Below are 16,383 nucleotides of genomic sequence, written 5' to 3'. Positions count from 1 at the left end.
TGGGTCCTTTGCAATGGTTCCACACCAGATGGTGCATTTACTAACTGAGCTGTCTCGGTAACTGAGTGCTGGCTTATAATAAGTGACTTGTTCACTCTAATCACTTTTAAGATACCGTAAGGTCTTCACCATAAAGACTGAAAAGGTTAATCTGCGATTATCAGTGTTACTGTTCACAAACTAATTCCAGTAAAAATTCCAGCCGGGCCATTTCCCTGCCTTTACAAATCACTGCTGTTTATTAGTACATTATGAAAATCAAAAGTTATAAATCATAGCCACAAACAGTACAGTGAATAAAGAGTAAATTTAGAAATATTTTGGGATCTATACTGCAAATCAGTGCCATGAATCAGCTGCAGTTTAACAGGCTGCTTAAGGTGGAAGCTTGTAACATTAATAAAAAATGCATTATAATCGATATGCATGTTACGACATACAGAATTCTGCAATTTTTCACATATATCATACCCAGTTGAGACTGAGGCTTTTTCATGTGAAGTCCTGCACATTACAAGTTGCTTAAAGTTTGAGTCCAGAGTCCAACATTTTAAGAGATTTCTATAACGTCTGTAACTGGGCGGGAATGCAGAGTCGGCTGAACAAATGGATTGGATTATAACGAGTATAATAATCAATGTGAGCTAACACTAGCAGTGTGACCCAAACACTACATGAAGCTCAGTAATACTTAACGTTGGGTAGAACACAGAGCATCTCGAAGAGTAGGTTGGCAGCTGTCAGAGCCGTGTTACCTAAAAGAAACAGACTTGTGAACTTGTTGAAATAAATTGATATTGATCATAGAATCATAGAAGTTTACAACATGGAAACAGGCCCTTCGGCCCAACATGTCCATGTCGCCCCTCAGACTTCCCTTCTGTGCGGTATTACTGAGTGTTAGTATTTATTACCCATAACAGTTTGTGATGGTGGTGATACTGAATGTTAGTATTTATTGCCCACAGCAGCGTGTGAGGGATAATTTTCGCAATGAGTACTATCTGATTGAGCCTTGCCAGCAAGCCACATGCATCAGGAAGTCCAGGACTAACCATTTAATTTTCCAACCATTACTCTTAATTCACAGATATTTTGTGGGCAGGATTTCCCAAGTTTATATATTCACCCAAACAGGCAGACAGAGTCTCATTAATGTCTCACTCAAAGGGCAGCTCCTCCAACAATGCAGCACTCTCTCAGTCCTGCAATGGAGTGTCGGCCTAGATTCTGTGCTTAAATCCTAGAGCTGGGCTCGAACCTACAACGTTCTGACTCAGGGGTGACAGTACAGTACTACCAACTCATTCAAACTATCATCAACACCTACTTGTTTGTGGAGGTTGAAATTAGACCTAATCAGAAGCCTACAGTTACAATAATGTAACATTTTGGTTTCATTGTTTTCTTACCAGATGTATCGTACGGCGGTGAAACCTCAACCAAGTCACAGCCAATTACTTTCATCCCACGACACCCCCGGATGATTTCCAAAGCCTGTGAACACACAATCAGCAGCTTTCCATTTCCTTGTTATATTGAATGTTTTCTTGTGAATAATTTGAACTGCCAGAAAGGTTTTTTTTAAACTTTATTGAAGTCCAATCCCGCAAACATTTCCCGTACTGTGAGCGTCACACAATTGGATACTTGACTCAGTGTCAGCTTGGTTCAATGGTAGAACTCACCTCTGAGTCAGACTGTAGGAGTTGGACATATAACCTATGCTGGTATTCCAGCGCATTAAAAGTGCTGTCTTTCAGATGGGATGTTAAACCAAGGCCCAATCTGCCTGTTCACACAAAAGATCTTGTAGCACTATTTGAAAAGGAGCAGGAACTTTTTTCAGTGACCTGGGTATTTCTCCAACCAACACCACCAAAACTAGATTATCTGGTCGTTTATTCATTTTCTGTGCACAAATTGGCTGACATGTTTGCCTACATAAAAATGACTACATTTCAAAAGTAAACCATTGGTTTCAAAGTGCTTTGGGGCCTCCATTGGATGTAGTAAAGTGTTATATAAATGTAAATTCTTTCTTGGAAAACAAAGCTTGTTATAGCGAGTGCCATAAGCATTAACTCATGGATATGGTTTTGGTGCTCAGTTGATAGTTGGTTCGAGCTTTCGAGGCCTCCTGAAATTACCACTAAGTGAGGTAAGGCTTGATACAAATCATTAAGCTACTTTATTGCACAGTAAGGTGACCACACAGAGCAACAGTTATGATCAGGTTCAATGGTTCAATTGGTGAATCGTATCTTAACGTAATGATATAAAAATAATGAACACAATATGCTACCCTACTTCAGTGGGCTGCCTTACTTACCTTAAACAGAATAACACCACTGCATTCTGGCCTACAGCCCAGTGCAGAATCCTTTTTGTGCAATCTCCTGTCTTTTTCCAAAACCCACGTTTTGCTGCCTGATTACTTGTGCAGCATTCTGTTTCCCTACAATATTTTTCTGTCTCCCTTTTTTAGCTCCCTCTTTAAAGACAGATCAATGGGTTTTTCAACACAGTAAGTTTTCCCATTATATAGATGAGCTAACAAACCATTTATTATTTAGTCTCTGGGGGAAAACCTTTCAATTAACATATTTATCATCTTTTGTCTAGGATCTGTTTTTTAACTTTGTGAAAATACGCTTGCTTAAAAAAAATAAATATAACTTATATTTTCAAATCCTTTCTGTGGAAAAATGGTCATAACATCCTGAAATGTCACTGAGGAGCATTCTTAATTCAATTTATTGATTTATGTTCTGGGGCACAACACAAAGCTGGAGTCCTAACTATATTCAGATAAAGTCTACTTACCTGATTCATCCATCTTAACATTGTCAGGATAGGACATAACCTCAATCCTGGTTTGTATGAAGTCAACAGAAGTATCTCTTCCTGTGTTTGTTATCCTATACCTTCCTGTCTGTGATTCTCTGTTACTTTCTCCCTATGTCTCTGTTACTCTCTACCTGTGTCTGTTGCTCTTCCTAGCCACTCTATTTTTCTCTCTGTTACTCCATGGCTTGGTTACTCTCTCCTTATATCTGTGTTACAGTCTCCTTTCTCTCTGTTTTGCTCTGATACTCCCTGTGTCTGTTACTCCTTTAGCTCTGTGTTTTTCTCTGTTACTCTCCTTTCTCTCTCTCTGTGTCTCTGTTGTTCGCTTTCTCTCTGTTACTCTCTCCCTGAACAGCTGGTCAGTGCGCTGTGTAAGTCGCTCCTCTACGCACCGAGTCTCTAAAACAGAAGATTAGCACATTAGCAAGATTGAAATAATGCATCAGAGTTGCATAAGACCTTTGAATCAGGAACCGCTGCGATTATAGAATTCACAGATGCTTTGAATAAGCGCTAAAGGCTGAAATCACCCGTTCTCTGCTGTGAAACTTTGACAGATACTCTTTGTCAGTTGTATTTCTCTAGAGTGGGATACTCCTTATTGTGCTTAATTACCTGACTGGGTTGAAGACCTGCAATCTCAGGGGTTCCAGTACCAGGAGCGTAGGCTGGGTCCAGACCATCGATATCAAAACTAATGTACACAGGGCCATCCCCCATCTGCTGCCTCACCTCCTTCATAAGTGGAGCAAGGGAACGTAGCCAACAATCCTCTGCAGTAACCACTCGAAAACCCTCAGGATGACAGTAGATAAACAAATGATAAACACTCAGGATGAAGAGCAGCGGTGATGAACGGACTAAAATCTGAATGATTTGAGTTTGAAACCGTTGTTTTACTCAAGTAATTACAAATCATGGGTTTGAATAAACTGACTACAAGCACTACAGGAACCAGAGATTCCAGCTTCCAGAAATCATCTGAACATAAAATAGGAAAAGAAAAATCCCAACAAGGTTTATTCCAGGATGCATCACATCCCTATTTACCCACTTTCTCACCATATCCCTCCATCCCAGTTGCCCACCTTGTGACCATATCCTTATACTGTTTGCTTCAGTGTCCTTCACTGGCATATGTCGCAATTTGATTACCCTTTGGGTGAAAAGGTTCCTTTGATTTTCCTTCTTACTCCTAACTTCTTCATATTTAATTTCTGTTCTGTGGGATTTGAACTTTTCACCACAGAGAACAAATCCTTTGAACTGTCCATTCTCTTCATAGTCTTGCATTTGTGAAACTAAACAATACACAACTCCCTTTGAGTCCTTGCTGGGTCAATGATGCATCGTGCGTGAGGGAAATTAGTTGTTACTAGTTCCCATACAGGGATATGTTTTTGTTAGGATAAAGATAGACTTTAGCATCAGCATCACCCAAATTGCGGCCCTCCGTAGATTCTTAAAAGAATCACACAATCATCTGTCTGCTGATTGCTGCAATGCAGGAATGACAAAAGTCTATAATGGAACAGGGACCCTTAGCTCTCCACTTTCTCAATTCAGTCAGACATGCTCTGTCACTTAGGCTTTGTGCTCATACACAGCACTGAGAGGAGGAATCAGCTTTAGCCTTTCCAAGGGTGCAAACACATTGAGTTAATAATGGGGATTGATTACTTTTCAAAAAAATGCAAGTAGATTTTTCTGGGGGACTGGTGTATTGAGCTGGGGCTGTGTCACCCTGTAGCATGTTGGTAAGATGGGGGTTTCTGCCCACAGTTTGCTAACATTATGAATTCCCTTTCAATGAGGGAAGAAAATTAGAGAGAATGTTGTGGAGGTGAATTGAAAAGATCTGGTGCTTTTTCACAAACAGAGAGGGTTACCCTCAGCTGCTCCCACTCACAATGAAGATAGTTACAGATCAATATTCGTGTTCTTCAATTTTCTGGTTGTCTAAGTCAGTAAGCAGCTCATCATACAGACCAGGGGAGTGCCAGGTTCAATTCCTGGTCTGTGTTTAGTTAGCTGATTTCAGCCAGGTGACAATCGGGGTGCTACAACTGGCCTAAGTGTCCCTGTATCATGAAGGGGGGAAAATCAGCCAGGGTTCCTGCTCCTGTTTGCTTTCAAGTGGCCCCTATATTTGTGGACTTTGGGTGAGTACAGGATGAGGCTCAGTTGTAATACCTGTCATATATCCTGCTGATCCCCACTGTGTAGGTTCATAAATGAACAGTGGCCACTGGCACCCGTGGAAAGGTAAGCCAGGGAGGCTTAGGTGGCTTCAGGAGAAAACGAAGAAAGGGGAGAATAGTTGTGCGAAAATCAGAATTAGCAGAGCCCAGCCCACAGTTCACCCTGTCCAACCCCTAAGCCATGCAAAGGAATATAAAGACCAGAGAAAATAAAATAAAAAAGCAACTTACCTGTTCTCTGCTCCAAACGTAACAATCTGGTTCATACCCAGAACCACGGAGCCCGATCTGTACCACTCGTTTACAGTCAAGAAGCCCCTCCTCCACACAGCGCCTGAATGGCGTTCCGTGACATATCTTCTCCCCTAGGGCAACATCACCTGTGTCAGCATGTGCATCGATGTGCACCAATCCTACTGGACCATATCTGATCAAAACAAAACAGGAAGTCATGATGGGTGGGACTTATAATCAACTACTCAGACTTCACGAGAACAAGTGGTGAATGTTCGATGTCTCTGCAAGCCTTCCAATTCCTCCTCCTCCACCACGTTGCTTCTTATGTCTTTACTTTGCCCATTTAACCTTCCGTTCTTTAATTTTATCTTTCCAGGAATTGTCTTTAACTTTAGCTTCTGTGCCAGTTCTTCTGACAGTTCAGTGACTTTATCTGGTGAGTCGCTGAGTCCAACTCTCCAGGAAGGTGCCAAATTCAATCTCTGGTCTGTGCTGAGTTAACTGCTCTCAGCTGGGAGGCAGTAGTGTTGATGCAATTGGCCTCAGCGCCCCATGAGCGGAAATTAGGCCAAAATTTCCACTCTTGATCGGACCCGCCGACGCCTGCTAGAAGCAGGTAGATGTCAGGCGAGGACATGATCAGGTCAACTGCGTTGCTGCTCGTGGTAGAATAGCCCATCTAGGCTCATAATAAATAATGGCCACGGGCAAAATATTGAAAGGCACAGAAATGCAATCCGGAGAGGAGCAGAGGGAAAAACATTGGAGAGAAAATCCATTTTAAAAATGCAGCTGTTTTTTCCCATTTTCTGTAAGAATCTACTTTAAAATGTTCATCCTTGTTTTTAGTGACTGTTTGCCATGTCTGACAGGACAAGCCAGTACATATGTAGAACATATTTTCCTGCAGTGCAGCCCAGCTCATTCAAAAGATCAGATAGGATAGTTTCAGGCAAAATATGAATGCAAAGTAAAGCTACCTCTGCACTGCCCCATCAAGCGTCCCCAGGTCACAGTTTAGATGCAGAGTACAGCTCCCTAAGCAGAATTCAGGATTTGTTACCAAAATGTCCCATGTATTTCAATGACAATAACATACAGCGAGACTTACTTTTCTGCCACTGTCTGCAATATGGGGTATGTTATTGTGTGATCACCACCTAGGCCACAATAGACAGATGTAATTAGTACTTTTGCAGTGTAAAAAGATTTAAAATTCCCTTTTGTCTTTTCCTGAATTTTATTCCATTTTCTCTCCTTTTCCCAAGAGCTATTGATACAGGCCGATTTGCACTTCCATACCCATCGTGAGTGGTATACAGCCCATGGACACAATCTTCCCAAAAGATTCCCTGATCTTCTTGCAGCTGTCCTTCAGGTCATAAAGATTCACATTGACGTCACCAATGTCAGCCACCATCAGAGACTCGAAAGGGGCTGCTCTAGTGCCCCCATTGTAGGCTCTGACCATCGCTGACTCTGCTCGGATGTGTCGAGGTCCAAATCTAAACGTAAGACAAAAATGATAGATTTCTCCTTATAAACAGTTTCCTTCAGACAATATATAGCTTTGAACTTTCTTTTGCCAATTTTCTCTTTAAGCTAAGGGATGTTATTGCTAGGCGGTCATTATCAGCATCAAACACATAGGTCAGGCATAACACAGTTAGATGCCCCTACAAATCGCTGGACAGGATGACTCTGATTGCTTGCCCATAGTTAGAGCTTTGATTGGCATCCCTTCTGTGTGAAAAGTGGGCAGGATACATAATTTACTGCTTTATCAATTGGCATTTGACAGTTTTCTTTTGAAAATTATTAGATATTGGGCCATAATTTGCTGTAGCGGAGTATCTAATGGCATTTGCCGTTAGTCAGACTTGCCCTTGCATATTTAGATTTTTTAATTTTTTGCGTGGCAAGTTGCTAAAAGTGCAAGCTGATAACAGCACAGCGAGGGAAACAGGGCATCTGGGACCTGAGTGAACAGGGCAAGCAACTGGGTATCTCCTTAACCAATCAGATTGAAGGATTGTGAAATAAACAGCGCAAGGACTGAGAATGATGTGGAGATGTCGGTGATGGACTGGGGTTGACAATTGTAAACAATTTTACAACACCAAGTTATAGTCCAACAAATTTATTTTAAATTCCACAAGCTTTCGGAGGCTTCCTCCTTCCTCAGGTGAAAGGTGTGCATCATTTTCCACACCGTTCACCTGAGGAAGGAGGAAGCCTCCGAAAGCTTGTGGAATTTAAAATAAATTTGTTGGACTATAACTTGGTGTTGTAAAATTGTTTACAAAAGGACTGAGAAGGAAGAGTAAATTAGAGTGGGTGAATTCAATGTCAAATCAGGTACAGAAAGAGAAATAAAGAGAGGGAAAGAAAGATTAGATTGAGAGAGCGAGGGGAAAAAGAGACAGAAAGGAAAAAGCGGTGGTGGTGTGACCCTTAACACCAAATCACACTTTGGTCGGTCCCCCTACTCCTCTGGCACCTTCTCCTCCTTTGAGCAACTCACCATGTTCCACCCCGCTCAGTTCTCCTTTAAAATCCTCGTTCTCTATCGCCCACCCAAGTACCACGCCAAGTGCGTTCCTTCCTCAGACTCTGCACTGAGCGACTTCTTATCCTTTGTGATTTCAACCTCCATCTCAACTCATCATGCCCTCTCTGCTCTGAGTTCACTGACCTCCTATCCTCCCTTGATCTCTCCCTCCATATAAACTCCCCTATCCATTTTCACGGCCACCACCTCGGTCTTGCCATTTCACGTGGCCTCTCTACACCCATCGTGTCAATCATGGATAAGGCCATCTCTGTTCACTACCTTGTATTCTCCTCCACCCACAGCCCCCTTCCCCCTCCAAATCCCACTTCCTTCTGTGTCTGCTCCATGAAACAACTCTGTGCCCAGGCAATTACAACAGCACTTTCAAATTCCCAACTGTCTAGCCTTTGGCCCTCCATTCATCAAAATATTTCTGCAGCTACCGATCTGCTCAATCACACCCTCACCTCCACCTTTGATGCCCTTGTCCCCATTAAAACCATTACTCGCTCTCATCCTGGTCGTCCCCCCGGTACGGCCTTTATCTCTGCTCCCTTAAGTCCAAGGGCCGTGGACTTGAATGTTTATAGCGGACAACTGGTTTAGCCAGATCTGGCTGGACCATCTCCATCAAGAGAGAATCTAACCACCTCCCCTTGACATTCAACGGCATTACCATCGCCGAATCCCCTACCATCAACATCCTGGAGGTCACCATTGACCAGAAACTTAACTGGACCAGCCACATAAATACTGTGGCTACAAGAGCAAGTCAAACGCTGGATATTCTGTGGCGAGTGACTCACCTCCTGACTCCCCAAAGCCTTTCCACCATCTACAAGGCACAAGTCAGGAGTGTGATGGAATACTCTCCACTTGCCTGGATGAGTGCAGCTCCAACAACACTCAAGAAGCTCGATACCTTTCAGGACAAAGCAGCCCGCTTGATTGGCACCCCATCCACCACCCTAAACATTCACTCCCTCCACCACCGGCGCACAGTGTCTGCAGTGTGTACCATCCACAGGATGCATTGCAGCAACTCGCCAAGGCTTCTTCGACAGCACCTCCCAAACCCGCGACCTCTACCACTTAGAAGGACAAGAGCAGCAGGTACATGGGAACAACACCACCTGCACATTCCCCTCCAAGTCACACACCATCCCGACTCGGAAATATATCGCTGTTCCTTCATCGTCGCTGGGTCAAAATCCTGGAACTCCCTTCCTAACAGCACTGTGTGAGAACCTTCACCACACGGACTGCAGTGGTTCAAGAAGGTGGCTTACCACCACCTTCTCAAGGGCAAATAGGGATGGGCAATAAATGCTGGCCTCGCCAGCGACGCCCATATCCCATGAACGAATAAAAACATTGTCGGGTAGATGCCAGTGTTGTAGCTATACTGGAACAGTTTGGCTAGAGGCGCAGCTAGTTCTGGAGCACAAGTCTTCAGCACTACAGCCGGGATGTTGTCGGGGCCCATAGCCTTTGCTGTATCCAGTGCACTCAGCCGTTTCTTGATATCACGTGGAGTGAATCGAATTGGCTGAAGACTGGCTTCTACGATGGTGGGGATATTGGGAGGAGGCCGAGATGAATCATCTACTCGGCACTTCTGGCTGAAGATGGTTGCAAACGGTTCAGCTTTGCCTTTTGCACTCACGTGCTGGACTCTGCCATCGTTGAGGATGGGGATGTTTACAGTGCTTCTTCCTCCCGTTAGTTGTTTAACCGTCCGCCAGCATTCACGACTGGATGTGGCAGGACTGCAGAGCTTTGATCTGATCCGTTGGTTGTGGAATCGCTTAGCTCTGTCTATAGCATGTTGCTTGCGCTGTTTAGCATGCATGTAGTCCTGTGTTGTAGCTTCACCAGGTTGGCACCTAATTTTTAGTTACGCCTGTTGCTGCTCCTGACATGCTCTTCTACACTCCTCATTGAACCAGGATTGATTCCCTGGCTTGTTGGTAATGGTAGAGTGAGAAATATGCCAGGCCATGAGATTACAGATTGTGCTGGAATACAAATCTGCTGCTGCTGATGGCCCACAGCGCCTCATGGATGCCCAATTTTGAGCTGCTAGATCTGTTCTGAATCTATCCCATTTAGCACAGTGGTAGTGCCACACAACACGTTGGATGGTGTCCTCAGTGCGAAGACAGGACTTCTTCTCCACGAGGACTGTGCGGTGGTCACTCCTACTAATACTGTCATGGACAGATGCATCTGTGACAGGTAGATTCGTGAGGACAAGGTCAAGTGAGTTCTTCCCTCATGTTGGTTCGCTCACCATCTGCCGCAGGCCCAGTCGGCAGCTATGTCCTTCAGGACTCGACCAGCTCGATCAGTCGTGGTGCTACCGAGCCACTCTTGGTGATGGACATTGAAGTCCCCCACCCAGAGTACATTCTGTGCCCTTGCTACCCTCAGTGCTTCCTCCAAGTGGTGTTCAACATGGAGGAGGACTGATTCATCAGCTGAGAGAGGGTGGTAGGTGGTAATCAGCAGGAGGTTTCCTTGCCCATGTTTGACCTGATGCCATGAGATTTCATGGGGTCCAGAATCAATGTTGACGACACCCAGGGCCACTCCCTCCTAACTGTATACTACTATACTGCCACCTCTGGTGGGTCTGTCCTGCCGGTGGGACAGGACATATCCAGGGATGGTGATGGAGGAGTCTGGGTCGTTGGCTGAAAGGTATGATTCTGTGAGTATGGCTATGTCAGGCTGTTGCTTGACTAGTCTGTGGGACAGCGCTCCCAATTTTGGCACAAGTCCCCAGATGTTAGTGAGGAGGACTTTGCAGGGTCGACTGGACTTGATTTGCCTTTGTCATGTCCAGTTCCTAGTGGTCCAATGCCGGGTGGTCCGTCCAGTTTTATTCTTATTCTGATTTTTCATAGCGAGATTTTACAACTGAGTGGTTTGCTTGGCCATTTCAGAGGGCGATTAATAATCAACCACATTGCTGTGGGTCTGGAATCACATATCGGCCAGACCGGGTAAGGACGGCAGGTTTCCTTCCCTAAAGGACAATAGTGAACCAGATGGGTTTTTACGAAAATCCGGTAGTTTCATGGCCACCATTACTGATACTAGTTTTTTTTGGACCGATTAAAATCAGGATGCGCAAGAGGCAAGAATTAGAGGACCACAGAGATCTAGGCGGGTGGTATCATAGTAGGTACAGCACAGGAGGAGGCTATCCAATTAGTCCCATTCCCCTGTTCTTTCCCCGTAGCCCTGTAATTTTTTTCCCTTCAAGTATTTATCCAATTCCCTTTTGAAAGTTACTATTGAATCAGCTTCCACCGCCCTTTCTGGCAGTGCATTGGCGGCCATGCCTTCAGCTGCCTCGGCCCTAAGTTCCGGAATTCCTTCCTTAAACTTCTCCGCCTCCCTACCTCTATCTCTTTGACCTGTCCTAATATTTTCTTATGTGGCTCTGTGTCAAATTGTGTTTGATAACTGCTCCTGTGAAGCACCTTGGGACGTTTTACTGAGCTAAAGGCGCGAAATAAATGCAAGTTGTTGTAATTAACACTTATCACGTGGCTCGAGGGGTACTTAGCCTTGAAATGACATGATTTAATTTTTTTGTGGCGAGTTTTGTTAGTATTTATGGTGCAAATACAGCAACTTCACTCTATTCAATGCATTTCAACGGTGAGGCGGGCAGCGAGATGCCACTTTAGGGAAGGAGACTGCTTCTTTTGGATGTTGACATTTAAAACCCACATTTACTCAGCCCCAGAAATTGCTGAACCACTTGCGCATAATCTGGCCCATTGGTTTAAGTTTGGATAAACTGAGGTGGTGTCCTCCTCCTTGGAAGGCTCTTGTAGATGTCCTGGCTTTGTCCATCCCACCTGTCTATATGAAACATTACAGTGCCCCAGCAACATGCCAATTGGTGCTAAATTAGGGACATGTTTATACTACGGGTTTTATAATCAATTGGAAGTAACCCAAACTAAATAAATATGTTCAGATTTTTAATTCACATATGCTAATGACTGAACGGCAGAATGTAGAAACTTTGTCCATTCACTTGTGTTTCTTACCTGGCACCAGGACGGTTCGAGGTGCCAATGTCCAGAGGCACTCCAACAAAAGCAGCGTCCAGCCCCTGCGAGGAATCTTGCATTGGGAGGCGCATCATGGAGCAAACTCCGACCGGCCGGGCTATTTCGGCGGCGCTCTTGGGCACGTTCAGCTGGGACGAGGCGAAACCCCGGCGAGACAGAGTCTGCAGCAGCCCTAGACGGTCCCGCGGATACCCCGACTTCAGTAAAGAAGGGACGCAGCGCAAGAGAATTCGCTCCATTCTTGCTGAGGGCGTTGGAATAGATCCCAGTAAACACGAACCCTGACCTGATCAAAGTGGATTACCACCAGTAACTCTGCCCCACGTCGAGCCCTGGCTGACTGTGATAGCTGTAACTAAGCTACCACTGACCATAGCATTGAACCACTCCTACTCTTTTGTGACTACAGCAATTTTACTCAGGTCTCAGAGTTTATTAAAAATAGGCTTCTCTCTCTCTTTGGAGCCATCAAATTCTCTCCTATTTTCCAGTCTGCGAGTGACGGACAAATGACCCACCCTGGCCCATCTGCCAATGTCACTCGAGCTATTTGCAGACCAGCGCTGGCTGAATTGTCTCCCTCAGTCTCCAGTCCAATAGCTCAGGAAGGAGGGCGACCCCGCCCCCACTTGCTTAAAGCTTTATTCAAAATAACTCTTTCAGTGATTGCAACAACCAGTGTGAACAGGGACTATTCCAGAGCTGTAAAACAGAGCTCAGATCTCTTACAAAACCACAGTCAGGTCCAAAGGCCACAGCTTGACTTTTAGAATCTGATCAGCTGTTTTGAACCAGATGCAAAGTACTGCCGCACTTCGACTAAAATTGTAAACAATTTTACAACACCAAGTTATAGTCCAGCAATTTTATTTTAAATTCACAAGCTTTCGGAGGCTTCCTCCTTCCTCAGGTGAACGATGTGAAAAATGTGTGAAAAACGATGTGAACGATTCCTCATTTTTCACATCGTTCACCTGACGAAGGAGGTAGCCTCCGAAAGCTTGTGAATGTAAAATAAAATTGCTGGACTATAACTTGGTGTTGTAAAATTGTTTACAATTGTCAACCCCAGTCCATCACCGGCATCTCCACATCTCGACTAAAATTGACTCTGACCCTCAGCTGATCCCAGTTAGCAAGGGATTTTTCTTAAATTACAATTTTCTCTCCTCCTGTCCCAATGGCACTGACCCTTCTTGCGGTAGAGTTCCATGGTGCTGGTCACCCTCTGGTACCTCAATCAAGTGAGCCTGGGCAGTGAGCATCAGCAGGGTATTTAATTGCATGGAGCTTCATACCTGAGCCCAATGCTGTTCTCATTTGACATCCACACAAGCACTTTTAAACTGGCGTCACGAGATAATGATCAGGAGCGCGAACCCTGGCTGACTTTTGCCCCCAGGGTCTAGGGGCAATGAAGACAACCGTAGTCCCAGCTGAGATCAATAAAATCAGCACCGATCAGGATCGAAACCGGGACCTTCCTGATTAAACCATAAGGCCATAAGAGATAGGAGCAGGAGTAGGCCATTCGGCCCCTCGAGCCTGCTCTGCCATTTAATGAGATCATGGCTGATCTGATTTTTACCTCAACTCCGCTTTCCTGCCCTTTCCCCATATCCTTTGACTCCCTTGCTGATCAAAAATTGGTCTAACTCAGCCTTGAATGTATTCAATGACTCAGCCTCCACAGCTTTTTGGGGTAAAGAATTCCAAAGATTCATGACCCTCTGGGAGAAGAAATTCCTCCTCATTTCCGTCTTAAACAGGTGACCCATTATTCTGAAACTATGTCCCCTAGTTTTAGATTCCCCCATGAGGGGTAACATCCTCTCAGCATCTACCCTATCGAGTCCCCTCAGAATCTTGTATGTTTCAATAAGATCTCCTCTCATTCTTCTAAACTCCAATGAGTATAGACCCAACCTGTTCAATCTTTCCTCATAAGACAACCCTTCCATACCCGGAATCAACCTAGTAAACCTTCTCTGAACTGCCTCCAATGCAAGTATGTCCTTCCTTAAATAAGGGCATCAGAACTATATGCAGTACTCCAGGTGTGGTCTCACCAGCACCCTGTACAGCTGTAGCATGACTTCCCCGCTTTTATACTCCATCCCCCTAGAAATAAAGGCCAATATTCTGTTTGCCTTCCAGATTACCTGCTGCACCTGTATGTTGACTTCTTGTGTTTCATGTACGAGGACACCCAGATCCCTCAGTACTGCAGCATTTTGTAGTATTTCTCCATTCAAATAATATTTTGCTTTTTTATTTTTTCTCTCAAAGTGGATGACTTCACATTTTCCCACATTATATTCCATCTGCCAAATTTTTGCCCATTCGCTTAACCTGTCAATATCCCTTTGCAGACACTTTGTGTTCTCATCGCAACTTGCTTTTCTACCTATCTTTGTATCATCAGCAAATTTGGCCACAAGACACTCTGTTCCTTCATCCAAGTCATTGATATATATTGTAAATAGTTGAGGCCCCAGCACTGATTCCTGTGGCACCCCACTAATTACAGATTGCCATTTTGAAAATGACCCTTTTATCCTCTTTGTTTTCTGTTAGTTAGCCAATCCACTATCCATCCCAGCATATTACCCCCAACACCATGAGTTCTTATCTTGTGCAGTAATCTTTTATGTGGCATCTTATCAAATGCCTTTTAGAAATCCAAATATACTACATCCATTGGTTCCCCCTTTATCCAACCTGCCCGTTACTTCCTCAAAGAACTCTAATAAATTTGTCAGACATTATTTCCCCTTCATAAAACTATGTTGACTCTCCTTGATTGTATTATGAGTCTCCAAATGTCCTGCTACTACTTCCTTAATAATGGATTCTAGCATTTTCCCAATGACAGATGTTAGGCTAACTGGTCTATAGTTACTTACTTTCTGTCTCACTCCCTTCTTGAATAGGGGTGTTACGTTTGCGGTTTTCCAATCCGCTGGGAACTTTCCAGAATCTAGTGAATTCTGGAAGATTACAACCAATGCATCCACTATCTCTGTAGCCACTTCCTTTAAGACCCTCGGATGCAAGCCATCAGATCCAGGGGACTTGTCAGCCTTTAGACCCATTAGTTTACCTAGTACTTTTTCTCTAGTGATAGTGATTGTTTTTAGTTCTTCCCTCCCCTTTGCCCCTTGATTTTCTACTATTATTGGTATGTTATCAGTGTCTTCTACTGTGAAGACAGATACAAAATATCTGTTCAATTCCTCTGCCATTTCCTTGTTTTCCATTATTATTTCCCCAGTCTCATCCTCTAAGGGACCAATGTTTACTTTAGCTACCCTCTTCCTTTTTATATACTTGTAGAAGATTTTACTGTCAGTTTTTATATTTCTTGCTAGTTTACTCATAATTTATTTTCTCCCTCTTTATTATTCTTTTAGTCATCCTTTGCTGGTTCTTAAAATTTTTGGGCTTACCAGTAATCTTTGCCATGTTGTATGCTTTTTCTTTTAACCGATACCATTCTTGACTTCCTTAGTTAGCCATGGTTGGCTCACCCTTTTTGTGGAGTCTTTCCTCCTCACAGGGATATATTTTTGTTGCGAGTCATAAAATATCTTTTTAAATGTTTGCCACTGCTTATCCACCATCATACCATCTAATCTGTTTACCCAGTCCATTTTAGCCAATTCCGCCCTCATTCCTTTAAAATTGCCCTTATTTAAGTTTAATACAGTAGTTTCAGACCCAAGATCCTCACTCTCAAACTGGATGTGAAATTCTATCATGTTATGATCACTGCTTCCCAAGGGGTCCTTGACATTGAGATCATTAATTAATCCTGTTTCATTACCCACTACCAGATCCAAAATGGCCCGTTCCCTGGTTGGAAACCCAATGTATTGGTCTAAGAAACAGTCCCTAATACACTCTATGAACTCCTCCTCAGGGCTATTTTTGCCAATTTGATTTGTCCAATCTATGTGAAAGTTAAAATCACCCATGATTATTGCATTACCTTTTTTACAAGCCCCCCTTATTTCCTAATTTATATTTTGCCCTACAGTGTAGCTACTGTTAGGGGGCCTATATACTACTCCTACCAGTGATTTCTTTCCCTTGCTATTTCTTACCTCCACCCAAATTGATTCGACATCTTGATCTACTGAGCCAAGATCATTTCTCACTGTTATACCAATTTCATCCTTTATTAACAGAGCTACCCCATCACCTTTACCTTTCTTCCTATCCTTCCGAAATGTTAAATAACCCTGAATATTTAGCTCCCAACCTTGGTCACCTTGCAACCACGTCTCTGTAATGACCACGAGATCATACCCATTTGTTTCTATTTGTGCCTTCAATTCATCTCTCTTATTACGAATGCTGCGCACATTCAGATAAAGAACCTTTAATTTTGTCTTTTTACCATTCTTTCCTACCCCAGCCCCATTTGCTAGTGCATTCTTATGTT

At 43.7% G+C, this 16,383-nt stretch overlaps 1 protein-coding gene across 1 annotated transcript; it reads right to left on the bottom strand.

The window, feature by feature from the left end:
* Positions 1 to 216: 216 nt before the first annotated feature.
* Positions 217 to 12,596, bottom strand: agmat (agmatinase (putative)). Its single transcript, XM_067970516.1, has 7 exons — positions 11,913 to 12,596; positions 6,591 to 6,793; positions 6,400 to 6,448; positions 5,283 to 5,478; positions 3,466 to 3,645; positions 1,413 to 1,497; positions 217 to 755 (listed from the first exon to the last, which is right to left on the bottom strand). The coding sequence occupies exons 1-7, from the start codon at positions 12,173 to 12,175 to the stop codon at positions 682 to 684; spliced, it is 1,050 nt and encodes a 349-aa protein (XP_067826617.1). The 5' UTR covers positions 12,176 to 12,596; the 3' UTR covers positions 217 to 681.
* Between the last annotated feature and the right edge of the window lie 3,787 nt (positions 12,597 to 16,383).

The sequence above is a fragment of the Heptranchias perlo genome, chromosome 32 (assembly GCF_035084215.1).
Source record: "Heptranchias perlo isolate sHepPer1 chromosome 32, sHepPer1.hap1, whole genome shotgun sequence".
NCBI lineage: Eukaryota > Metazoa > Chordata > Chondrichthyes > Hexanchiformes > Hexanchidae > Heptranchias > Heptranchias perlo.
Note: the sequence above shows the minus strand (reverse complement) of the source record. Positions and strands in the feature narration are given on the sequence as shown.

Bases quoted from the DNA above. Each gene is read 5' to 3' on its own strand.
- agmat (XM_067970516.1), bottom strand. From the start codon at position 12,175: ATGGAGCGAATTCTCTTGCGCTGCGTCCCTTCTTTACTGAAGTCGGGG. The intron at 6,449-6,590 runs GTATGGAAGTGC...ATTGTGGCCTAG, and splicing joins CTGTATACCACTCACGATGG to GTGGTGATCACACAATAACA. The intron at 3,646-5,282 runs GTAAGTTGCTTT...TGTCATCCTGAG, and splicing joins ACGTTTGGAGCAGAGAACAG to GGTTTTCGAGTGGTTACTGC.